Raw genomic sequence first — 27700 nt, forward strand, 5'->3', positions numbered from 1 at the left:
GAGTAAGGATCTGTAGGATCATGCTCTAACCATATGTCTACTGCAGGGAGGGGGCCTCCCAGCCCTGGTAGACAGACTCACACGAGCTGAGTGTGAGTAAAAATAGCGCTGTGGACATTGCACTTCGGGTGGTAGGTCGGGCAGTGGCTGGAGCCCTCAAGTCAGGGGAGCCAGAACGGAGGGGCCAGGGGGCCATGGCCCCATCACTTTTAAAAGTGGGAGGGCATAGTCTTAAGGGAGAGCGGGGGAGGGGGACGGCGTAGAGAGGAGCAAGCGGCGTGCGGGGCCCGGGGAAAAGGGTGGAGCGGCGGGGAAAGGATTGGGACTCAAGGGGGAAGGGGCGGGGCTCCACTTCTCAGGAGCTTCTGGCATTCCTGCCTCAAGGCCACCTGACCCCCGGGGTCGGAGCTCAGGTGGCTCGCCCGAGTCTCCCCCAGAGCTGGAACATCCACGCGGCTCTATTTAGTCTGCTAGCTTGAGCCTCTCTAGTGTGAGTCTGTCTGCCTGGACTGGGCGGCTCAGTCCCAGCTGCAGGGTAGACGTACCCGAGGTGAGCTGTGGATGAAGAAGGAAGCCTACCAATACTTATCAACAGAGGCAAAGACAAGTCTTAATTTGCCGACACAGCTGGCTGAAAACCAATTAGAAAAATACAGAAACGCCCCTCTGTATATGGCTTTACTTTCTGTGGATCTAAATCCACACCTTCACTCAGTACTTACCAGCAGCAAGATCTTCAGATTGAGTTGTAATCCTGCTGTGGCATGACTAATGCTATAAGTGAAATCTAGTGTGTTGCCTCAGTCTATACGTTTCTTTGGACCAGGTTTTGATCTTGGTTATTCAAGGCTTACGTTGATGTGAGTGAAATCAGCGTCAGGCCCTTCATCTTTAACAACATAATATTTTAATGAATCAGCATTCAGTGCCCAAGTGCTTCTGGTGGGAGTGCAGGACACATTAGATTTAAATAAGAGTACAAAGTACCATGGGCTGTTGCCGTACCTGGGGTATGATGAGATGACAAGCCAGAGCGGTCAGGTGCTTTCAAATCATCCAAGAAACAGCAATGTCCCAGTAGGGTCCATGCCCTGGATAGTCCTATGAATATAAAAAGAGATAATTATAGGTAGAAAAATAGTGGTTTCTAATATCATTGCTATTGTGCAGTTATAAGTACTTTAAAAATGTGTTCAGTCATTCAAAGCGCTGCTCTAGTTGAAAAAGCAACTATGATTATTTATTGATATTTTTTCCAGGTTTAATATGCTCAATTCACAGATCGTTAGATGCTCGCTTCTTCTGTTCTGTTCTTGTCTTTTCCCCTAACTACCAGCCCTGCAAACCCATGCTGGGCCCTGAAAGTGAAGCTGGGTCCTCCCCTGTCCATGCAGCAGCTGTAGCAGCATCAGTAATGGGGTTTCTGTGTACCAAATTCTGCCCAATTTGTTTCCCTCTTGTCTATGCAATCCCATTGTTTTTAGATCATGCCATCAGTTACAACTGTGTAACTCTATTGCCTTAAGTGGATTTGCACAAATGTAACAGACTGGAATTTAGAAAGCCATTCTGTTGATGTTCTGCAAACAGAGCTAGGATCCAGCTCTCACACTCACAGCTGGGTTGCGTCTTCAGACCTCACAAGAGCAAACGCAGTAGACCATGTTTATGTCTCTGAAGGCAGCAGGTGTGAAAACATGCATGGAATAGATCTGCTAAGGGAGAAGACTATCTACCCATTTACATAGCCACTTTTGGGCCAAAGCCTAGTGAAGACAAGGGAAAGGCTCCCATGGACTTGAAAAGGCTTTTGGATTAGGCCTATTAAGCCAGGTTCTAGCGGTGCATTCTAACTTGTGTTGTTCTTTCTAGCCATGCCGCTGTAGTCTGTCTATGTTAAGCAACTATTAAGAATGACTTCTAGCTTCGTAGAAGTGTAATTGTTTTGATTGCACTTTGCACCAGCCATGAGATACCAGTGGTGGTTTGCGGAGGATGATTTATTTATTTGGTGTAGTCATTTTTTTTAGAAATAAGCAAGTGAGAACTTCTGAAACCATCATAAATGGGCATTAGCTAATATAGGTAGCTATGATGACGGTGACCGTGTCTTCTACACTTTGTACAGCATTGAGCATGTTGTTGGGGCTCAATAAATCATCAGGATATGGAGCATTGCGGGAGCTCCTTTGTCTCTCAGGCCACATGATTCTTTTAGCCAGGTCCCATGTTTGTGCTATTGTGAATTTTCCATACTTGAATCACACAACAGGTGGCCTTTTCACAAAAAATACACCTCTTTTTTATTATTATTTGAGTTTTTGTATCTTTAAGCCAGGCAGTTCTCACACAGAAGATGGAGTTTGAAAATTGGCTTCCCCAGCCCGTTAAAAAGGGTGTGACAGGGAGACTGGATGGTAAACTAAGCCACAGGGGGTCTGTGTCTGGTCAGATGAGCCTGTGGCACCTGACAGTGGAAACTGTAGGCAATTAGCAGAAGTCTTATGTCAAACTTAAAAAGAAAAAAATCCTCCATTCTTATTTGCCTCTATGCGTCTTCTGTTTTGTAATCTGAACGCATCCCACGAGGGGTCTTTTGGCATTTCACCTAGGTACTCAGGTCCAACCTGCAGAGAAGCATCATACAACGCCGGCACCAATTTGGTGCTACTATACCTAGCCAGAAATACCTCTGCTACATCGGGCTTAAGCTGCACTGAGGAGAGGCAGTGAGGTCCAGTGACTGGGACCCTGGACTGGGAATCGGGAGAACTGGGTGACACTCCCAGTTTACCACTGACTTGCTCTATAAGCACTGGCAAGTCGTATCCCATCTCTGTATGTGTTTCCCCGCTCGCGCTCTGTCTGTTGAGACTGTGAGCTGTCCGAGGCTCTCTCTTGCTAAGTGTTTGTACAGCCCCTAGCACAGCAGGGCCCCAGTCTCAGTTTGGGGCCTCTAGGTCAGAGGTGGGCAAACTACGGCCCACGGGCCACATCTGGCCTGCAGGACCATCCTGCCTGGCCCTTGAGCTCCCGGCCGCGGAGGCGAGCTCCCAGCCCCTCCCCTGCTGTCCCCCCACCCCGCAGCTATGCCGCTGTGCGGGTAGCGTGGCTGGCTCCGGCCAGGCGGCGCGGCTTCCAGTTCTGCCGCTCTGAGCGGCATGGTAAGGGGGTGGGGAGCGAGGGTGTTGGATAAGGGGCAGCGAGTCCTGGGGGGCAGTCAGAGGACAGGGAACGGGGGAGGGAGGGTTGGATAGGGGGTGGGGTCCCGGGGGGGCAGTTAGGGGTGGGGGGTCCCTGGAGGGGGTGGTCAGGGGACGAGGAGCGGGCAGGGGGTTGGAAGGGTCAGGGGTTCTGAGGGGGGCAGTCAGGGGGCAGGAAGTGGGAGGGGGTGGATAGGGGGCAGGGGGCCAGGCTGTTTGGGGAGGCACAGCCTTCCCTACCCGGCCCTCCATACAGTTTTGCAAACCCGATGTGGCCCTCGGGCCAAAATGTTTGCCCGCCCCTTCTCTACATGCTGTTGTAATACAAATAATATGTCCAAGTAAGTCCTGCTTGGTGCACACAGTGCAGTCCTGGTTTGGCAACCAGCCTCATAGGTTGGTGCAAGAGAGGTTAGACTCTTCAAGGGCTGTGGGCTACCTACAGGTAGATGTGGGCCACTACACACTGCACGTGTTGCAGAGTTAACCAGTTGCCGTTCTCCATTGCTTTGCCGCCATACTGTCAGCCGCTCTCTGTGCAAACCCTAGTTGTTATCAACGTATGGCCCTGAGGCACTCTTTCCAAATTGTCGCTTCCCCGGGTGAATGTTTCAGAAAGTTGTGAGCCTATGAAAACAACTGTCATGGAAACGTGACAATAGCCAATGCTACTGGAATCTGGTAACGATACTAACAAGATCTTCTTTCCCTTTAGCCATAAAACATTTTATACCTGACTCTTGCCTACTTACTAAGGTGTTATGGCCAACATTTTCAAAAGTCACCATTGCCCAACTTGAGACATTGTAAAATGGCCTGCTTTCAGAGAGGGGATGCTCAGCACTTTCTAAATCAGAACTCTTTATGGTGTCTCAGGCTGGACACCCAGAATCACTGGTCATTTCTGAAACTCTTGACTGAATTTGGTAACTTCTACTGGCACATGATTGCTTGTAATCTACCCACTTTCCTCGATTCAGTGCTATGGAATCTGCCCCCCCCATACAAATCATCTTGTCTTTTGCCATGAATCCTAAAGACTATTCATTCATATTGATTTATTTAATTCACGGAGGAGTTCTGGGTTACAAACAGTACAGATACACAGGCTGTTTCCTGCACGTTTCTAACCCAAATGCTCACCATTTTAAAAAACAATGCTGCTGTGAGCCAGATGTGGTGTTTAACTGGCCCGTCCCTATGCAATGACTTTAACTGAACAGGTGTTTTTAACCAGAGTATAAGTGTTTTTTGGTTGCTTTTCTTTCTTCATATCTCCAAAAAGAAAAGGAGGACTTGTGGCACCTTAGAGACTGACAAGCTTATTTGAGCATAAGCTTTCGTGAGCTACAGCTCACTTCATCGGATCTGCTCAAATAAATGCGTTAGTCTCTAAGGTGCCACAAGTCCTCCTTTTCTTTTTGGGGATACAGACTAACACGGCTGCTACTCTGAATTCTTCATATCTGTGACACTGAAGCTGGAGGGAGACCGTTTATTCAAGGAAAATTGGCATTGGATTAGAGCAAGTTGAAAATTTTCAGTCAAAATTGTTTCTTGATGGAAAACTGTGTGTTTTTATTAAACAAAATTGTTTGTGAAACGTGTCTGCTTTCTGTGGAAACTTTTTGTCAAAAAAACCCAGCACCTGAAAACCAAACCTTTCAATTCAGAAAGGACATTTCCCAAATCACAAGGCTTTGTTTTGGCTTGATTCAACATTGAACTACATCCTCATGAGCCACCACAGTGCTACATGGGAATCATAGTTTGTGTGCCTTATGTCCCTATTCTCCTATGTGGGCTAGATTTTCTGGCTGAACTACATCTCCCATGATGCCTCAGAGCCAGGTGACTTCCATGATGCAAGATAGGAGACTTCGGGGCATCATGGAAGATGTAGTCCAACCAGGGAGCCTGGCAGTAAGGGAGACTGGGGGCATAAGGTACTCTAATTACACCTCCCATGAAGCACTGTGGCGGTGCAGGCAGACACAGTTTGTCAGACTGCTCCAAAATGGAATGTTCTGTTTGGATTGACCCAATATTTCATTTCAATGTTTCCCAACCAAAACTTTACGTTTTCAGCCAAAAGGTTTTGGACTTTCAACAATAAGCCTAAATGTTCCATGGAATTTTTTTATTATTATTTTTTTTTGGAAGAAAATGAATTTTTTTCATCAATATTTTTCAAGGGGAAAATACCCTATTCTCCAGCCAGCTCTTTATTGGACACTCCTAGTGTTTTTGCTTTATATTTTCAATGGAAAACGACTTTGAAGCAGTGAGGAAGGGAGGAAGACATCTGTTTCTTTCCTATTAATTTCACCTCCATAAATATATTTTTCCTGTGATGTGGTATTTTTTAAAACATTATTAGACAGAGACTTGTCCTGAATCTGTGCCAGCTACTTGCTTCATTTTAAATGGCATCTGACTCAGAACTAAAATGACTCAACTGACTCCATCTGGAACCTTTGCTGCTGTCCCTTTGACCTGAAACCATCTACTTTGTCAATGGCACATTCTCATTTCCAAAAGCAAACAAGTAAAAAAAAATAATTGAGATTTCGAGTTCTCAAGCACAATGCCATCTGACCCTTTCTTTGACCTCTCGCTCTGCCATCTCTTTCATTCAAATGGGAGTTTTCCATTTATTTTAGTGGTAGCATATTCAAGACCTGTTCTATTTTCTTCTCCTCCATTAAATTTTGCTCTCATTTTGATTTTTTATTTCAGTTTGCTCTTGTGTTAATTACAGAACAAAGAGCCCACTACCATCCTTCTAGTCATTTGCTAGGAATGACACATTCCCTGTATCTAACAGTCTGACAGACTTTAGGTGGGCTGTAAGTTTTGGATCAGATTGCAAAAGCTGTGTATCTTCTAAGTTTTGAAATAGAAATTGGATCATTCCTAGAAATATCAACCTCATTACAGGGCCCACTGGTCACTATAAACCTAATAAATGGCAGCCATTATTTCTGCTTAGAGAAGTCCTATTCATGTTAATGGGAGTTTTCCATATTTGGTTCTCTATTTGGCATGTATTGTCTGTCCCAGCTTCTTTAATTCTTTACTTCTTTACCCTTCAGTTCAGTTTATGTAGAGCCTACATCATGGTAAATACAGCTAAAATCAAACATGCAGAAATAAGTTTACAGCACATATGTAGAGCAGCCCCAAGGGTTCATTAAAGTGAAACATGGATCTGATCCAAAGTCCAGTGCAAACGGTGGAAGGACTGCCATTGAAATCAGTGGGCTCTGTGTTCTGAAGCCTTCAATTAAGGCTTCATTGGTCCTAACCACTTACAACTCCTGCTCACACCAGCGCAGAAATCCAGCCCCTACTGAACTTAATAGGAATCTTGCCAGTGAGTTCAATGGGTCCAGGATTTCCTTGGGAGTTGCAAATGATTCAGACCTCTCAGGATCAGGCCTTAACAGCCAAATAAGCGTATAGAGTGCATCCTGCAACTGACCTGCTCATGCAGAGCCCTGATCAAACAGGTCGGAGTCCCAGCATAATGGCTCATGAATATGTGCACATCTGCAGGTGTGTGTAGAAACATAGATTCTTGAGCATTGCCAGTTTCATAGAAAATACAGAATTGTAGAAAAGTGTTTCCTAAGGTGTACGGATGACCTAAAATTCCTGCTGTAGAATTTGCATTGTACAGTAAGGGGATGTGTTTCAAACTTGTGTACGTGAACCTAAATCCATATTTAAACACCTACATAAGAAGCCTGACTTTCAGAAGTACGAAGCGGGTGCAGCTCCTATTGAAATTAGCAGACTCCATTGAAGTTAATGTGGGTGCTCTGAATTTTCCTCCCCAAGGTAAATTCTGACTAGTGTTGTTTGAAAAGTTTCAAAGATTCAGTTGTGATCAGCTTCTCAAATGTTCAGCTGTGGACATGACCATATCTGAATTTGATGGTTTTCGTTGGTCCCTCAGTGTCTCTCTAAGCTGTGCCACAGGTACCAGCCCTCATCCCCGAAAGAGTAGCAGGTGTGGAGGTTTTAGTTTGGCTGAGGAGATATTGGCCTTCTGCAACAGCCAAACTGAAGAAAATAGTAGGATAGTAAAATTTAAATGTATTTGTGATTACGTCGCGTAATAGGTCTGTAGCTTCCTAGATGGACATAGCCCTTTACAAACATAAGAAGACAAGATCTGTGCCGCTCTGCAGAGTTTACAGTCTGGATTACAGCTACAAACCTAACAATTAAGGATCAGGTATGAAAATAAGACAAAAAGGGATTTGGAGGCAAAGGGGGAAAGGCAGATCCAATACATTTATATTGTAGTAATGCCTAGAGTTCACAACTGAGATTGGGCCCAGTTGGCCTGTTCACTGTGTGTACACACCGGGTATGTCTACACAGCATGTGAAGGTGTAGTGGTAGCGCAGTTAGGCATGCTCATGCTAGCCTAAATTTGGGTAGCCTGGGTAACAGCAGTAGCATAGACATAGTGACGTGGGCTTTGGTATGGGTCAGCCCCCGGAGTACATAGCCAAGCTCCCTGGCAGGCTTGAACTCAGGTGGCTAGCCCATGCCACCCTGTTGACACTGCTGTTGTTACCTGTGCTTGCTAGATTAAAGATAGCATGGATGTGCCGACCCATGCTCCAGTGACACCTTCATTTGTGGTGTAGACACACCCATAGCGAGAGTCAGTTCCTGCCCCGAAAAGTTTATAATCTAAGTAGATAAAACAGACAATGGATGGGAGAAAAGAAATATCACTATCCCCACGTTTACAGACCAGGAAATGATTATACCTACTGATATGGATGAATATTCTCTTGTAAATTTGATTAAGTTGTTTGCTGCAGCTAGAAATGATTTTTTTATGATGAATTTTGTATTCATTTTCATAAGGAAACAAATACAAACAAAAGCTAAATGAATTACAGCTTGTAGGTGCTACCCAAATACTGCACATTTCACAGGCTATCCAATCAAATAATGCAATGACGCAACTTTACAACTTGTCAAAGTTGCAAGGCCAGACCATACAGAATCAGGCAATATTACACAGACATAATACATTAAGGTTGGGGTAACAATAAAAGAAAAAGACATACACAAAGAGGCAAAAAACGAAAGGAAGGAACAAGTGGATGGGAAGAGGGAGGGGAAAAGGCAGAGAGGTCAGATGCAATGGAAGTCTGATATCATTTGAGCTATCTCAGCATTCTGTATCCAAATATATCAATTTAAAAAAAATTAACACTTTTTTTCTCCTCTGAAGCATTTTTTGAGAATGAGGAAGTTATGCCAAGCAGATACTGTGTTTAATTTTCATAAAAGCATAATACATATGTTCTCCTTCCATGAACACATTATTTGTTTGGTCACACAGATATGATGGGGTTGAAGTGCCATGAGTTCTGCAAATGATGAGCAAATCTAACCCAATACGAGGTCATTGCTGAGTGATACTCTTGCTGAGATCAGTATAACCTACTTCTAAATGTGCCCACAAAGAAACAAACTTGGAGTAACACGTGGTGCTCTTAAGATTGTAGGTCAATAGACAATTAGGAACAATTAAAACAGTCTTGAGGCTACAGCAAATTCCAGGCCAAATACCCTCATTAATGCTAGCAGTGACTTTTTTATTTTAATTTATTTGTAATCTTTGATCTAAATGTTTTTCTGAAAATAAAGATCTTGTGTGCAGTATAAATGACACCAGTTTCCTTTCTGGAGATTTCAGTTGGAAATGTAGGGCATTTAATAATAGACGGATGGTTTTCTACAAAGTTTTCTGCTATGCGCTTCGAGTTCAGCTCTTTTACACTGAGGAGTACCGTCTCATCCTGATGCACAGAGATCTCTTTGCATAGGCTCCAGGCATTGAGAAGAGACGATACCTCTCAATCTTTAATTGCTGAAAAGTCAACCATTTAAATGCATTGTCATTGGCATGCCTGATTTCTGCTCTATACCAGCAGCGTAGAGACAATCTTCTCCTTTTGTTCCTGGACTGATCCCCCTAGTTAAAGAATTCAATCCGACAAAAGTATTTCCTGGCCTAGCATTCCAAATTGAAATGAAATAATATTTGAAATTACTCTTATGTTAAGAAGGACATCTTGCACTGAGGCTAGATGCTGAGTTACTCTGCTAATTTTTGCATATACATTTTTAAAAGTTCCATTAGAATTGTGGGCACAAGAATCAACTTGTGGTCTAACTGACAAACAGAGGAAACCCAAGCCAAGCCAATGACTCCGGCTCATGTACAGTTTAATTTTTGGAGGGCTTTCAACTTGCACTCACATTTCCATTGAAGAATTAATGATCATAAATTATTTTTTAGCTTATTCTGGACTATGTCTCCTTTTCTGTGTTTTTTTTTTCAGACTGCTACGAGAACAGTGGATCAGAGCCAAATATGAAAGAAAAGAATTCATTTACACTGAGAAGCAAGAGCCTTATTCTGCAGGTAGTGAAAGAAATTCTCAGCGGATGATTTTTGCTGTGTACAAAAGCATCCATTTACTTTCCATGGTCTCCTTTTCTATAACACTGAAAAATTACAGCTCCCTAAACAGGAGGGGAAAGTGCAACTCCTTGGGAAAAGACTCCCCTTGGGGTTGGGTCGAGACTTCAGAGTCCGATTCAAAGCCCGATGAAATCAATGGAGGGGTCATTTCATTGACTTCAGTGGGCTTTGGGCCATGCATGTGACCAACAAATACTTTCTGGTTGCTGGGTGTGTTAATAGGAATTAAAATATAGGTCACTACTTGGTAAGGATATGACCAGGAAGAGTTTTCCTTTGGGAATGATGAAGTGGGGTTATTAACTCATTTGGTTTGTTGTGATGTCTTTGTAGATAAGTGTTTGGGGGCAATATTTTTAAATTGTTTTTCATGCAAGGTGAGTGTGTGTGTGTGTGTGTGTGTGTACCCACAGGTACCTGCTCTTGTGGTTAGGGTCAAAAATTCAGCCAACGTTTAAGTGCCATTAATGCAAGTTGACTGTTGTTTTTAACAAAAGAAATAGGGGGTTTATTCTTTAGAATTATCACAATGATAGCTAAGCCATCTGATTTGATTCAGAAGTCGTGGGATCCACCCCACCTCCCCATTAACTTCAGGCCAGGAGGTTATTACTTATGTATATAGGGACTGATCCTTCTCCCATTGCAGTCAATGGTAAAACACCCATTGTCTTCAGTGGAGCAGGGTCAAGCCCATGGCATAACAAGTGTACCGTTGAAAAGGCTTTCCATGCAGCCATTGAAGTCCCTCCTCCAAATAGTTCCAATCAACGCATGCAATACAATACAGCGAGGAACTGTGGAGTTTGTAGACAGATTGACTTGTGGAGCAGATGGATCTTCAGAAGAATTTGTTGGGGATCTTTTTAAGTGGAAGTATGGGATTTGGCGAACATTACTTTTGAGGCTGTTGTGGGTGACGTGAAAGGAGACATAAAATTGGCTGGCTTCCTGTTCTTTTCTTTTCATCAGATGAAGGTGGCATTGAATTTATTCTGTATTTATACTGTACTTTTTTTTTGTTTTTTTTACACCAGCTATGTGCATGGATGGCGCCGGAATAATTATATTAACAAGGACCATGTTAGTGACGAAAAGGTTAAACTATTAATTTCATGCTGCTTGTGGAGCCTAATAATAAGCAGGTAGCACCTGCGGTTTGCTGCTAATAGAGCTACAATTAAAATCTGACCTCATGTATTCCCAGCTTATGTTCAAAGAATTTCTGCTATGCCATTTTATGGTTATATGTCACTATATGTAATGTACATATTAGTGTGAGAGAGAGAGAGTGTGTGTGTGTATAAAAGTGGTGTATTTCAGATTTTCAAAGCTGCCTAGCAGATTTATATACAGTCCTTTAATTTTAATGGATGGGGAAGGGTGTATGTATATATATTTATATATATAAATCCCCTAGACAGCTTTGAAAAATATAAACTAAGATATGTACAATACACACCCACAGAGTAACACTTTACTATCCACGGAATATTAATCTTTAGTGTTAAGGCACTTTAATTACATGCCTAACTTCAAACACGTGAGTAATTCCACTAACTTCCATAAAATGACTGGTGTTTAAAGTTAAGCATAAGAAAGAAAACATAAGAATGGCCATACTGGGTCAGACCAAAGGTCCATCAAACCTAGTATCCTGTCTACCGACAGTGGCCAATGCCAGGTGCCCCAGAGGGAGTGAACCTAACAGGTAATGATCTAGTGATCTCTCTCCTGCCATCCATCTCCACCCTCTGACAAACAGAGGCTAGGGACACCATTCCTTACCAATCCTGGCTAACAGCCATTAATGGACTTAACCTCCGTGAATGTATCCAGTTCTCTTTTAAACCCTGTTATAGTCCTAGCCTTCACAACCTCCTCAGGCAAGGAGTTCCACAGGTTGACTGTGCACTGAGTGAAGAAGAACTTCCTTTTATTTGTGTTAAACCTGCTACCCATTAATTTCATTTGGTGGCCCCTAGTTCTTATATTATGGGAACAAGTAAATAACTTTTCCTCGTTCACTTTCTCCACACTACTCATGATTTTATATACCTCTATCATATCTCCCCTTAGTCTCCTCTTTTCCAAGCTGAAAGCATGTCCTAAGCATGTGCTTAAGTGCTATGCTTTGGATTGGGGCCTAAGTGTTTTGAGAGTTCTAAATAGGTATTGTAGCAAGGACTCAAACAGGAGTTAATTTTAGCTGCATATTTTACAGGCGTTGTCTGATAACTTCATTAGTCAGGAAAAGCTATGCATTGTTTAAGCACATATTGATGCACTCTGGGTTTTTTTGCTTTTTTAAAAAGTCTTCATGAAAAATTAAATAGAGAGCAAAATAGAACAATGAGACATTTTTAAATGAACATCACAACCATTTCTGTCAGTCTCTGGACAAAGGAATGCAACTACATGCATATGCATTGCTTTATGTTTTTAGCTTGTCTTTTTTTGGGGGGGAGGAGGGGAAAAGAATTTGTCACAGTTAAGACCTGACACAGGGCCCATGTATATTAGTTACAAATGTAATCTAGAAATATTAGCCAAGATCTGCAGCTATGGCCAATGAATGCACAATACAAATCAGCCATGGGGTTGCAAAAAAGCTTGTTAGATACATTACTGTCCCTCAGACCTAGGCCTGCTGCATGTCAGTTTGGTCATGTGGCACAAGTTAGAGCAGCCTAAGAGCTGCTCTAGTTTACACTGCCTGCAAATGGCTCCAAGATCAACTGCCATTTGTCAAGACTGAGGAAAATCCTGACTGGAGATGGCTGAAACTTGGAATCTTCAGTTCACTGGAAATTTCAAAATTTATTCGTGATCCAAATCAGAGTGAATTTTCAAAATTTCCCATGAATCAGAATTTCCAAAAGATTTGAGTTCCAAAATTTCATTTTAATGTGTTTCTTGTTATATTTATAATTTTTACATTATTTCATAACATGGCAGTACTAGTAGTGTCTAATATGTGCTGCTGACTTGTCATAATATGATGTAATACTTGAAATAGTCTTTTTATTTATTAGTTGTCAATCATTAAAGGCAGTTGCTGCTTAGTACACATTGAAATATTTCATCTTGTTTTTCTAGATCAAAGTTTCTACTGTCCCTATTCTTATGAAACAGTTTGACGCTTTGTGTCAACGACTCAACAGAAGCCACAAATTATGCACTGCTGCTCCTGACGTGTTCATGAAATAATGTAAAAGTAATTTGAAACTGATAAAAACCCATCCAATAAAATTATGAAGCAAAATTTTGGAGTTCTGAAATGAAATTTCATTTCAGTATTCATGAACATTTGTCCAGAGGAAAAAGCTTTTCGTTTGAGAATATTTATTCCCATGGGACTGTTCTTTGAAATCAGCGCAGTTTCTGAAATGATTTGATTTTGCAGAAAATGACATTTTTCATCGAAAAAAACGGTTTCAGTGCAACACTTCCAACCAGCCCTAGTCCTGACCACACTGCATGCTCCGGCCATTCCCCTCCCACCAAATGCCAGAGTGACGTGGCTTACGAACCACAACACCAGTTTGGTCAATTCCCCATATGCTGGAATGAGCAGTATGTGGCTGGTGGCCCCATGCTTATGGCTTCTTTGCACTGCAGGAACACATCAGGGGATCTGGGCCGCTGGTGTTCATTAATGACCTCATATACAAAAGGTATCTTATATCACAACCATCTCACTGAAGTGTGCATTTTCCCTCTTTTGTCTTCCATGTGAAGTTATGTTTTCCCCCTTAACACTATGTTTGACTATTTTTCTCACCATTCTGAATTCCCTGGAGAGGCGCTAGATTGCCAGTTTCCAAGTACGAAACATTTTGCTACTAATAGAGACATCAAGATCCATTTCCTGGTGTTCGCTGGAAGATTTAATTCCATCTTCCAATCCCAGGGGCAATTTTGTGCTCTAATATCTTTGCGATAATTGCATATAAAATAGGAGAATGCTTTTCTTTCAGTAGCTCCAAGCGAGGTCCTTTTCCAGCCAGTCTAATAACGAGAAGTATTTTTTTGAAGCCCTCATCAGAAATTCAGCTTCCTCTGTTTCCGAACAGCCTTTGGGGAGAGATTGTCTAGAGTCTGTAAATGCCAAACAAAAACTACTGCAGCCTGACTGACAGTCACAGCTTAAAGGAGTCTCGGGACTGGAATGTCAGATGTTGCAAGTCAGGACTGAGGTGCACAGGGAAGCAGGAACAGAGTCTGCCAGGAGGATGTGAGTAAACCCTACAGCTGCCAGAGAGCAAGAAGAGGAAGGACTCAGGGCTGTGCAGGGAATATAAGGTTCCATCGCTGCTCCCATAGAGGTTTTGCAGAGCCCCTGAGCCAGCTGTCGTTGGGTCCCTTTGCTAGGTTAGTCTGCCTGGGGGGATAGGAGTGGTGAGGTGGGGGGGGAGAATTCACTCTTACAGCCAGAGTAAGATGGGACTTGCACTGCTGCTCTGATTTCATACCCCCAAGTGCCATCAGAGCACGTCCCCACCCATTTTAGCCCCCCCCCCCCGAAGGGTCTGCAGGTTTCAGAAATCAACATCCAGTGTACCTAGTTTAACGTTTATTAAAATAAATCCTTCTTTCTGCAGGTGCAAGGCCTCGTGGTGTTCCCAGCTACATCCATATCTTTCAGCTCCCAGGCTTCGATTCTCCCCCGCCACACACGCACACCACACTCGGATGGTTTCATTGCTTCAGAAGAACCATCGTTAATGGGTATATGAGCCCCATAGATTGTAGAGTGAGGAGTCAGTTCAAGTTCAGATGGCGCAGGAAGATTAGCAAAACAGCAATTAAATGCTTCAGTGATCTGCTATGGATACTTAACTGAGTTATACCTTTGATCTGCGGGAGCTGTTTAATTTCAAATGTAGTATTAGAGCTAAATAATTTGTTCACCCTCACCAAATTTTGAGGCAAAGAACTATTTGCATCTCAGTAATTTAGATTAATGCTGAAAGTTTGCATTCCTCCGGCAATTGAAACATTCGTTGCACAGTGACATATAATACTAGTTTTAAAGTGTCTCATATCATTGTGTGTGGTTCAGCCTGGCTTAGTTCCTTTTGATAAACGAGCTGATTAAATTACTGTCAGTCTACAGATCGTTATTCCCTTTAACTCAGTTTAATGGAGCATGAGCTCTGAATTTGTTTGGAACTCAGATGGAGATAATCCCAAACAAAGTATAGGGAAGATCTGGAACCAGAAGTCATCAGATAGGATTTCACTTTTCGTTCAATCATTTTGAAAAACTTAACGTTTTCCCTTGGAATATCATAGTTAGCTGTCAGCATTTAGGGGAACATTTTCAAAAGAGCCTTAATCCCACTGAAAGCCAAGTCACTTAGGTGCTTTTGAAAAAGTGTTACCCTTAATCAGCTGCATGTATATTTGTGACCAAGGAGAAGTATGGTGAGAGGAGGGAGGGGGTGCCAGCTTCGGGGTTAAAAGTATTACAATAGTTTGAAGTGATGAAGGTTGCAGCACTTGGTGCGTGCTGGGCAAAGAGCAGGAGAACAGTGTGGATGTATGGCTTGGAGTTGGTGATGGATACAAATGGGAAAAGTTAACTGATCTGAAAATGACCAGCATTCCAACTGTCCCTTTTATTGTCCCTGGGTTCCCGAATAAATCACTGCCTGGCCAGTGCCGTTTGTATGCTGTGTTACTGCACATGCTGAACCCTAGGACCGGTAAAGGGGATACTCTGGAGGATGCATGTGTAGCTCGTCTTTGTACTTGCTTTAACATAAGAAAACAAGAAGGGAGAGCTGGTGATTCCTCTCTTCAGTGGGGGGTAGTAAGTCACTTGATCCTTGCAAGGAGAAATGACTTGACTTCACTGTTAGGATCTTTAAAGCATCCATTCAAAGGCTTGATATAGTGAGTGCTCTCTCTGAGAGGGCTAATCTGTGTCTTGGGAAGCTAACAGAACTGCCTCTGTATATGTGTATGCCAAGGAAGGCAGTAACATCTCTCTTTCTCAGCTCTGCCTGTTAACCAGTGTTAGGATTTAGGAGTCCAGCACATTAATAAAAAGAAAAGGAGTACGTGTGGCACCTTAGAGACTAACCAATTTATTTGAGCTGTAGCTCACGAAAGCTCATGCTCAAATAAATTGGTTAGTCTCTAAGGTGCCACACATACTCCTTTTCTTTTTGCGAATACAGACTAACACGGCTGTTCCTCTGAAACCAGCACATTAATGGGATCCCTGCCTGTAACGTACACTGTACTTTCACCTGTACAGGCAAATGCAACCAACCCTATGCACATCAGTAATTTTATTTAACAATTTTTTCCTATACCCGTAGGATCAAACAAAATGAATCTGTTGTCTAACTAAACACTTTCCCCAGCCAACTAGAATGAAATGATTGACGGCAACTAAACCAGCTTTAAATGTTCCCTCCAGCTTTCACTCTTGCTTCCCTTGTCCTTCTCCTATTGCCCTTCTCTGGTGGGAGCAGCCATCCTTCGCTTCCCTCCCCGCCTCCTCCTGTTTCATCATCATCATGCATCTTATACAGGCTGAGATTTTTCAAAGATGCCTAAAGGTCAGGTGCCTAACTCCCTTTTGCTGTGGAGATCACAACCGATGCAGTAGAGATGTTCTATTTGGGGATTATAGTCACTAGCTTTCATCTGTTTTGGCAAGATTTAAGATCATCTTAATCTTGGTGGCTGACACGGCAGTGCTGCCTTATAGGACAAGAGGCGATGTTGTCAGGAGTCAAGGCTGGTTGGCGCTAAAGCCGCTTATTCTCCGTGGGATTTATTTTGCCTTGCGATCGCTCTGCAGGAGATGGCATTATAGATGCTCCAGAATGTTGTAGCCTGGAACATGATGAACTGAGAGGGGCAGATAAACGGATGAAGCATCTATGGGACAGAATGTATATATAACATATTGCTAGGAAAAAAAAAAAGAGCCCTCTTTGCATTCCAGTGTGTAAAATGGAAGGCTGATTTTAGAAGGCTCCAGTTAGCCAGGCCCTTGAAACTTACCCCTGATTATCTTCTGGCCTGCACTAAACCATTCATGTCAGGGCTGTCATTGTGTTGCTACTAAGGTAATGCCCTAAGGCTGAGGTCCTGCTGCGGTGTGAGATGTTGTGAAGCTTCACAACGTTGCGCTGAGTGTAAGAAGCATTGCATAGTTCTGTCAATGCCTGTGCTTAAATCCTATTGATCTTGTTGTGAGTTACACATATTACAAAAACCATGCCTGGATAGTACAGTTGTAGCCCCAAACACTGCTGTGTTCCTGTTGTGAGCTGTACTGTTATGAACCATTGCTGTAGACCACTGGAGCACTGTCACGGAAGTGTATTCATAGCACCACTAGGTGAGAACTGTGGGCAGTCAGGGCACAATTGTGTATTAGCTGCACTGGGGGTTGAAGAAAGCTGTAGGGGCTAAGTGGAAATGGCGTGGGGTGGGGTAGGAGGGGTTGGTGCAGTACCATCTCCGCTTCTCTCTACATCCTTTGTAAACTTGACCAAAGGAGTGGATGTGCCGAAGGGAAGGAGGGAGCGGGGCAGAACCCATAGCACTCTGTCTCCTCCCCAGCTGGCTGCAGCTGGGGTAACCCAGAGCAGTCCTGGGGCGTCCCCAGCCTCACCTATGCTAGCTGTAAACTCAGCACAGCTTAGGACAGAACTCTCAAGTATTTTGTCTGCCAAAGTGATGCTGGTGTAGAATGTAGATGAGAGATCTTCTGCCATCTGCTGATGTAAATGTGGTTGGGCAAAATTAGTGAATACAAATACCTTGCATCATATTTGTATGTGGCAGGTAACGGGTAGCAAGGACACGACACTTCTGGTGTTCGTGTGTGTGGGTAAAACAATCTCTGTGGAGAGTGGGAGAGGAAGGATTTCCCAGTGGTCACAGCTCTAGCCTGGGATGTAGGAGATCGACAACCAGTTCCCTGCTCCATCACGGACTTCCTGTGTGACCTGAGACCGTCCCTTAGTCTCTCTGTGCCTTAGTTCCCCCTCTGTAACATGGTGATAATAACACTGCCCTGCCTCACAATTAAGTATATTAAAGCCTGAGAGCTGCTATTGAAGACTGGGGTATCATAGAGTGAGTGACAACAAGGAGAGGGGGACATTTTAAATGTTACATACCCTATTACCATCCAAAGGCATATGCTTAGTAATTGGATCACATACTGCTCTCTGTTAAACTGGTGTAAATGCCGAGTAGCTTCACTGACTTGCACTGGTGTAGGAGAGAGAAGGATCTGGCTCATTGTTCTTAAAGGGTCAGCGTTCCGGGTATAGGAAGGAGAAATCCCATTGGTGAGCTACAAACACAGGAGAAATATGGACTGCTCAACAGTTTACCTGGTGTAGAGTTTTGTTATTTAATAACATCATCAACACAATTCAAGAAAGTGACTTGTGTGTTTCAAATCAGAGGGTGCAAGTGCTTTTAAATACAGCACAAACTGACAGTAAAACAGCTTCGTCTAATGAAAAGTTCAGCCTTCTGCAATTTTACTGTGGAATTTAATGTAGTGCTACTTGTTCGTTTGTTTGTTTTTTTAATCCTATAAATCACGTTGTTGTTAATTCCCATACCCCCTTTACCAGGTTACAGAAGAACAATCAATGATAGGAGAGGATTTAGTGGCAGGAGAGGTGGATAATTGCACTGCTCCCAAACCTGTATGCTGGCGTGAAATCGCTCTAACAGAATAAGAAACCTGTGGGCTTCCCTTAATCACTCCCTTCATTGTTACTAAGGATCCATAATGAGACAGTTTGATTTCAACAAGCTTCAATCCAGACGCTGAATTGTCACAATCATTTGCCAGGGAAGGGGTGTAACGATCAGTGTCCATCTTTATGTAGAAGTCACCTTTCATTACTAATAAGCCACCTTGAATCATGGCAGGCCAGATCCTCAGCTAGTGTAAATCCAGGTAGCACCCTTAAAATCTATGGGGCTGCTTGGATTTATGGCAGCAGAGGATCTGAAATGGGATCTTTAAGGTGGAAGCCAGAGCAGGTGGATGTGCATGTGACTAAACACATAGAGGATGCTATATCATATTATATAATGTGGAGGAGGTGTTTATAGCATGGGCCAATTTTTCCTCTATTCAAGCCTATTGAAGGCAATGAGTGGGTGGAATTGAAGGCAGTGTTTAGCTGCATATATGCATGCACTTCCATTATACTTTTCCCAAATGTTATATAAAATAATAGCGTATAAGTTAGTCCATATTTTGGCTATATGAATACAAAATTAATGTAGAATTTTGGAAATATTACAACACCCCAAAATACCAGCAAAATCTCTTACTCTGTACTGGAAATATTATCTGTTTTCTGCCCCAAAAGATTTTCATGTGACTTGGGAAATGTAGCTGGAATTCTTTCCCATCTGCACTTGAATTTGAAGGAGCCTTTGGTGGAAAGGAAATAGAGAAAATGCCTGAGACATAAATACATTCCTCTTGGCTATGAGAAAGATGCTCTTATTAGCTCTGTCTAACCTGCTGAGACCCGGTGCAGTTTATTTTGGGCCTGATCAGACAAAGTGGTGAGGAGCACAGCAGCTAAACCCCAATTATTTTAGCCGCCAGACCTCATCCTCTGTCTCGGACCTGAGTGCCACTAACTAGTGAAAGAGCAAAGTGTCTGAGCAACACATTGTCTCTAACCCACTGCAGCCTTGTATGTTTGTTATATTACACACAGCCTCAAAACAGAAGCTCCTCTCTCCTCCTCCTCCTAGCTTCTCAAGCTGTGTGTGAAGGCTGAGCTGAAGCAAAAGAACAAACAAGCCCAAGTGATAATCTAACGAGGGCAAATCTTACTACTCATCAGACACAGCCCATAACACAGGATGGGCTATGTTAACCAACCAGTGCAAAGAAAATAAAGCACAATCTGGGAGGCACAAAGTCATTTGTCTAAATGTGAATGCCCAGGGTTCTTAAGCAAATGCGAATGCAAAGGGAGCTTGCAATGATATCCAAACCAGCACCATCCGTCTTGGCAATGCAAAGGTTTGTGCAGTACAGTGCGAAAAACATGCATAATGCCTCACTCTTACAATTGTCCCTAAAGCCCAGCAGCGGAAACGTTCGAGTAAGAAACATGGTAATTGATGAGGGAGGTAGATAAAGAGATGAGAGTTGTTGGTAAGAGCCAGTGTCAGTGTGTGGAGTTAGATGTTGGCTGTGGGTGGGAGAGAAGAGCTGGTTGTGAGCTGTGATTTTAAAAAAGGATGAGGAAGCAGAGAGAGGACAGAGGTGGAAAGACTGTTAGAGCTCCTACTGCAGGTAGGTAGGACTGGAAAAGGAGGACTGAGATGAGGCTAGAAGTAGAGTACAATGGTCATTTTTGAATGACATTTTTTCACTGGACAATGCCAGTTGTTCAAAACTGAACCTGTTCACAGGAAAAGGCCAGTTTTGACAAATTTCTCATTTCAAAAAATGTTTCAAAATTGTCAAAACATCCCATTTCAACACTTTCAAAGTGAAAAAATTCTCTTTTAGGGGTTGAAATAACTTCATTTTGAAACTTAGGTTTTAATTTATAGTATTAAAAAAAGACAAAGAGGAGAAAAATGTAAAAGCTCAAAATCAAAAGGAGACATTTTGAAATTATCGAAATGAAACATTGTGCTTAATCCAATCTACAATAATTTTAGAAGTTTTGGTGAGTGAAAATTTTTGACTTTTTGGGTTGGGGGAAAAATTCAAAATCTCAAATCACAAAATCAAATCACAATGCAGGGAAAACATTTCCTGCCTGCCTCTAGGTAGAAGATGGGGGCAGACTGGGGCTGTCTCTCCAGATGAACTTTACAAGTACAGGACATAGTAGGCAAGAAGGTAATCAGAATAATGGAACTTTAAGGATTATGACGCAGCTGTTTCCAGGAACGCTGGGATTTGTGCCCAACTTGTCAGTGACATACAGCATGCATTTTTAGTCCTGGTGGTTTCATGAAATTGTCACTGGACTGATCACTGGTCATAAAGAACAAGCCATGCTTTCAGCACAAGGGGTAACACCATCAGGCAGCAGAGTTTCTAGTTGGAATTGATGTCCAGAGGGGTAAGGGGGTGGCTGCAGAATAGGCTACCTAAGTCAGTGATGTTCTTGGGTGGAAGAGCTCTGCTCAGGACTGAAAGCTGCAAGCTGAGATGAAGGGTGTGTTGTCATACAGTGAGCAAGCTTTTAGATTGCAACCCACAGGAGAAAAGTAGTGAGAGAGAGGAAAATCCATACCCCAGCTAGGGAGATATTGAATAGAGAAGAGAGAACACCGAGGTTAGAGGGAAAGAATTTTCGCCAATGTCTTTCGTTCTCTCTCACTCTGCTTTCTACAGTTCCTTTGGCAGGAGGGAGGAGGGTCAAAGCAGAAGAGAAAATGATGCTTGGGGAAAGGTCTTTGTGGAAGAGACTGCTGCAAAGTCTCAATTTTGGACCCTCGAACAGTGTCAAGCGTAGAAACCATTTGTTCATTCTCGTTTCTGCAGTAGATGCTGGAAGTAGCAAATTGTTCCATACCACCATACGCTGGCTGTGAGGAAGGTGCACCAATACAGCTGAGATTTATGTCCGAAAGCATGCTAGCTTCATGCACAAGATCTTGAACAATTGATTGTGAAACAACTCTATTTGCAGCAGCAAAGGAGTGTGCTGTTCACAGGGGAGAGTGTTCAGCGGTTAGTGCTCAGAATTAGCATTCTGGGTTCTGGTCCTTAACCTCTCCCTGACTGGCTAGTGAGCCTGAGCAGCATGCTTGTGTGCCTGTAAGTCCAGTTTATCCATTTGGAGAGTCACACTTTCTCTCCCATGCACAAGTGTTGGTATGCAGAATTACTGTTTGTAAAGCACTGTCTGGGTTCTTACGATGAAAAGTGTTACATAGATAAGTGCAAAGAAATTGGTGATGGTATTTTCTGATTGGAGCTAGCTCCCCTGCAGAAAGCTACACAAAAATAGCATCCATGTTGTAAGAAACTTTAGTCCCTCTTCTTACAATGTGTATGATAAACACCCATTTTTTCATGGTCTGTGTGTATATAAATCTCCTCACTGTATTTTCCACTTTATGCATCCGATGAAGTGAGCTGTAGCTCATGAAAGCTTATGCTCAAATAAATTGGTTAGTCTCCAAGGTGCCACAAGTACTCCTTTTCTTTTAGCCCCTTGGTTTTTCCTATGAATGTGTATCCTGGCTTCAGTTTTCTTTCTATGTTTAATCAAAGATTTCCCTTTTCTGAATTTTTCTGCTAATATGTTGCCTGAATGATATGCACTGAAGGGCTTGATTCCGTTTGTGGGGAACTCCTGCTTTTTGGGTGCAAGTATTTTCAGTGAAAGTGAAATATACAGGGGAGTAAAGAGTTGGTTGCATTAGTGGCTCTGTAATAGACAGGCAGCATTTCTAAAACTCTGATGGTTTATACTCAGACACTTTGGGGAGGGTGAGGTGACAAGGAAAAATACAGTATGGTTTCAAAAGGGAAATTTGCAAAGCATTGTGGGTAATGCTATTCTAATTAAGGCAATGGAGGTGGTAAGGTTATATATACACATACAACTTACTTATTTCAAAGCAATAAATTGTGACTATATGGTACCTGTGTATCCTGTCAAAGCTGGAAGAGAAACCACATGCACAAGTCTAATTTTTCTCAAGGCTACGCAGAGAGGCACAGCTGTTACTCCAATAAGCTGACGCTTCTCTGACTTAGACAACAGCTGCATCATGGTGATAGGAGTCATGAAGTGTGTCAGGAGTTGCTATGTTAATTCAGTCAGGGCCTAGGCTTGCATCTGTTGCTGTTGGTAGGGAGCAGTTCTTAGCATCGCTGTCCTCATGGCAAGACCGCTTTCCACCATAATGCATGTGCTTTGCAATCTTACTATAAAAGTGTTAAACTATAATACCCAGAGCATTTATAGCATCTTTCATCCAAGGATCTCAAAGTGCTTTATAGACATCAGTTAATTCACGAGGGCCTGATCTTCAAAGGTGATGAGCACCCACAACTCCAGCTGAAGCCAGTGGAAGCTGTGGTTACTCAACCACAAAATCAAAATCAGGCCTTAGCCTCGCCTCACCTCACCTGTTCCCATTTTACAGGTGGATAAATTGAGGCAGACAGACTGAACTTAAGTGGCTTGCCCAAGATTACTCAGTGAGCTAGGGATGAAGCGGGGGTTAAAATCCAGGGCTCCTGTCATCTAGTCCTTTGCTGTCGAGACTACACAACATTCTTTCCAGACCTTAATTTAGATCTTGATTCTTCTGTTCCTCTGTTTGTCGACAGCTGTTTATTCTGAATTGTGTACAACTTCCAGCATAAAGCATAAGGGATCATAAATAGTTCCTGCCCCTTGTGGCCTTTGGAGTAAAATGTTCCAAGCAGGAGATTGGAGCTTTTAGAAGTAAACGAATGGCAAGAGATGGACGTGGCCTGCCTCGTAAGAGCACATGTTTCTGTGAATGGCAATTCACAGCTGCAGTTAGACTTGTCTACAAGCCACCTCTAAAGTGCTGCTCAGAATATCAGTGACATTTCTGTTCCCCTCAAAATGCTCCCTAGTGGCAGGATGGCGCTTGTTAGTCTGGTATTTGCTGGGCTCTGCATCGGCCATAATGAAGTTTATGCAGCATCGTCACCCACTGTCTTTTTCGTACGGCATCTGCTCCAGACAGAGGTCCAGATTCTCAGCATAGCGCCATTGAAGCCAGCAAGTAGATTTAAGCTGGCTGACAATCTAGAGACCGAGACGTAGTCTCATCACTTGCAAAATGTGCTTTCACAACATCATCGTGGCAGCATTTGTCTGCAGCTGCATTCCCTTGCACAGTCCCTAATGGTACATGATCAAATGGTGATGGGGAAACCCGAGTGGCTATGCTATATGTAGTTCAATAGGCTGCTTTGTGAAATGAAACCACCTACTCTCAAGGGGCTTGAAGAAGTGTGGATGTTATCTGTGGAGCATCTTTACTGTGGTCATTAAGCTAGATGTGTTAAAACAGTTCCTGCTGCTCAGAAACTACACTCTTGCAGAACTGCCAGCAGCTGGAGAGGAGGCTCTTTTTAGCATGATTTCTGTTTGAATGCTGGCTGGTCCAAATCACATGAGCTATCTTACCTATTTTTTCCTAGAGGACAAACATAGCTTCACAAATATAGTCTGCCAAAATTGGCCTGTGGGGCCAGATCCTCAGCTGATGTAAATGGGAGCATCTCCGTCAACTTCAGTGAAGCTTTGCTGATTTACACCATACAGTTGCTGTGATTTCAGCTTCTCCTAGTAAGTTTATTATTATTGATACCGTGAAAGCACATAGAAGGCCCAGACCCATTGTGCTGGGCACTGTACAGAACACAAAGATGGTCCCTGCCCCAAAGTCTTACAATCTCAATACAAGACAAGAGAGCACAAGTGGACTTATTACAACACATGAGAAAGCAACATACAGCTATCCCATTAAGGACCCAGTTCAGCCAGGTACTTAAGTACATGCTTAACTTAAACATGTGAGCTGTCCCATTGACCTAGTGTACTGAAGCCATGCTGTGCCCCTTCTATAAAGCTGATATGAACACACATCACACTTCTTCTGAGCTTCTCTAATATATCAACATCGGTTTTTTTATGGTGGGGAGCAAACTATGGCCTTGCCAAGTCCAGGCTCTGGAGTAGTCCTTCTGGATAAAATATTTCCAGATTCAGGGCCTGATCCAGCTCCCACAGAAGTAAATAAAGTGACCTCTGTTGCATTCAGTGGACATTGGCTCAGACTTGTGATGCAGAGATCAGACGTTTATCAAAGCAGAGAGAAGTATAACATCCACGGGTGGGAAATAGAAAAGACTAGGGCTGTCAAGCGATTAAAAAAATTAATTGTGCAATTAATCACAGGATTAAAAAAATTAATTGCGCAATTAATCGCACTGTTAAACAATAATAGAATACCATTTATTTAAATATTTTTGGATGTTTTCAAATATATTGATTTCAATTACAACACAGAATGCAAAGTGTACAGTGCTTACTTTATATTTTTGATTACAAATATTTGAACTGTAAAAAACAAAAGAAATAGTATATTTCAATTCAGTTAATACAAGTACTGTAGTGCAATCTCTTTATAATGAAAGTTGAACTTAGAAATGTAGAATTCTGTACAAAAAATAACTGAATTCAAAAATAAAACAATTGAAAACTTTAGAACCTACAAGTCCACTGGTTTCAGAGTAGCAGTCGTGTTAGTCTGTATCTGCAAAAAAACCAGGAGTACTTGTGACACTTTAGAGACTAACAAATTTATTAGAGCATAAGCTTTTGTGGGCTACAGCCCACTTCATCGGATGCATTGAATGGAACATATAGTAAGAAGATATACATATATATACACACACACACATACAGAGAAGGTGGAATTTGCCGTACGAACTGTAAGAGGCTAATTAATTAAGACGAACTATTATCAGCAGGAGAAAAAAACCTCTTGTAGTGATAATCAAGATGGCCCATTTAGACAAGAAGGTATGAGGATACTTAACATGTGGAAATAGATTCAATATGTGTAATGACCCAGCCACTCCCAGTCTCTATTCAAACCCAAGTTAATGGTATCTAGTTTGCATATTAATTCAAGCTCAGCAGTTTCTCCTTGGAGTCTGTTTTTGAAGCTTTTCTGTTGCAGAATTGCCACTCTTAAGTCTTCTACTGAGTGGCCAGAGAGGTTGAAGTGTTCTCCTACCGGTTTTTGAATATTATGATTCCTGGTGTGTGTGTGTGTGTGTATATATAATATATCTTCTTACTATATGTTCCATTCAATGCATCCAATGAAGTGGACCATAGCCCACGAAAGCTTATGCTCTAATAAATTGGTTAGTCTCTAAGGTGCCACAAGTACTCCTGTTTTTTTTACGAGTCCTACTTCAGCCAATCGCTCAGACAAACAAGTTTGGTTACAATTTGCAGCCCACGTCTTGTTTACAATGTCACCTGAAAGTGAGAAAAGGCGTTCGCATGGCACTGTTGTAGCCGGCATCGTAAGATATTTGTGTCAGATGCACTAAAGATTCATATGTCCCTTCATGCTTCAACCACCATTCCAGAAGACGTGCGTTCATGCTGATGATGGGTCCTGCTCGATAACGATCCAAAGCAGTGTGGACCGATGCATGTTCATTTTCATCATCTGAGTCAGATGCCACCAGCAGAAGGTTGATTTTCTTTTTTGATGGTTCGGGTTCTGTAGTTTCTGCATTGGAGTGTTGCTCTTTTAAGACATCTGAAAACATTCTCCACACCTTGTTCCTCTCAGATTTTGGATGGCAGTTCAGATTCTTAAACCTTGGGTTGAGTGCTGTATCTATCCTTAGAAATTTCACATTGGTACCTTCTTTACGTTTTGTCAAATCTGCTGTGAAAGTATTCTTAAAATGAACATCTGCTGGGTCATCATCATCTGAGACTGCTATAACATGAAATATATGGCAGAATGCAGGTAAAACAGAACAGGAGACATACAATTCTCCCTCAAGGAGTTCAGTCACAAATTTAATTAATGCATTATTTTTTTAACGAGCATCATCAGTATGAAAGCATGTCCCCTGGAATGGTGGCCGAAGCATGAAGGGGCATATGAATGTTTAGCAAATCTGGCATGTAAATGTCTTGCAACACCGGCTACAAAAGTGCCATGCAAACACTAGTTCTCACTTTCAGGTACATTGTAAATAAGAAGCAGTCAACAGTATCTCCCGTAAATGTAAACAAACTTGTTTATCTTAGCAATTGGCTGAACAAGAAGTAGGACTGAGTGGACTTGTAGGCTTTAAAGTTTTTAATCATTTTGTTTTTGAGTGCAGTTATGTAATAAAAAAAGTGCAACTTACAAATGTAGATTTTCACAATAAAGAGATTGCACTACAGTACTTGGATGAGGTGAATTGAAAAATAGTATTTCTTTTATCATTTTTACAGTGAAAATATTTGTAATAAAATTAATATAAAAATAATATAAAAGAGCACTTTACACTTTGTATTCTGTGTTGTAATAGAAAATGTAGAAAAACATCCAAAAATATATAATACATTTCAGTTGGTATTCTATTGTTTAACAGTGCAATTAATCCCGATTTAATTTTTTTAATTCCAGTTAATTTTTTTTAGTTAATTATGTGAGTTAACTGCGATTAATCAACAGCCCTAGAAAAGACCTTAGGTGAAATCCAGATTCTACTGAAGTCAATGGGATTTTTTCTTTCTTACTCACAACATTGACGGTACCCGTTCTGCCTGCAATAAACCCCAACCATCCAAAACAATATAATAAAATGAAACCGAAACCCCTCCTCAAATAAATCAACCTAACTCCCTCCAAATAAAAGTAAATTAAGGAAATTAAAAAAATCAAAAAACTCTACCCCAAGCAGTGTTTTCACCCCAAAAAGGCAGACGGTCCAGAGACTCCACGTAGTCCAGTGGGGATTTATATGGAAGGTGCTCAGATACAATGTGAAAAACCCAGAGATACATGAAATTTCATCTGAATAGTCCATCCCTCTGCAAGGGCAGGATGAGTGAGGGCAAATCCCATGAGAGAAGGAAGACTTTCCCATCCCCAACGTCTCTAATCTTACGGTTTTTCATCTTCCGGGAGAACAAGAAAGAAGTTAGCAAGACCCTTACATTTAAAAAGAAAAAGAAAAGTTCAAACCATTTTTTGGCCTGTCTACGCTAGTGAGCTTACAGCAGCACAGTTGAACTGATACAGTGACTCTGCTGTAAGATGCTCGTGTAGCTGCTCTATGCCAACAGGAGAGAGCTCTCCTGGTGACATAATGAAACCACCTCGACGAGCGGCGGTAGCCCTGTCGGCGGGAGAACTTCTCTCGCTGACATCACGCTGTGCACACTACCACTTACGCCGGCAA

General features: G+C 42.3%; 1 protein-coding gene across 1 annotated transcript in view; it reads left to right on the top strand.

The window, feature by feature from the left end:
* ADAP1 (ArfGAP with dual PH domains 1) overlaps nt 1–27700 on the top strand; it is a 102952-nt gene that overhangs the window by 24048 nt on the left and 51204 nt on the right. Inside the window, exon 4 of the mRNA XM_048867025.2 lies at nt 9584–9666. Within this exon, the coding sequence (XP_048722982.1) occupies nt 9584–9666 (83 nt within the window). The remainder of the gene's footprint in view (nt 1–9583; nt 9667–27700) is intronic.

Source organism: Caretta caretta, chromosome 10 (assembly GCF_965140235.1).
Source record: "Caretta caretta isolate rCarCar2 chromosome 10, rCarCar1.hap1, whole genome shotgun sequence".
NCBI lineage: Eukaryota > Metazoa > Chordata > Testudines > Cheloniidae > Caretta > Caretta caretta.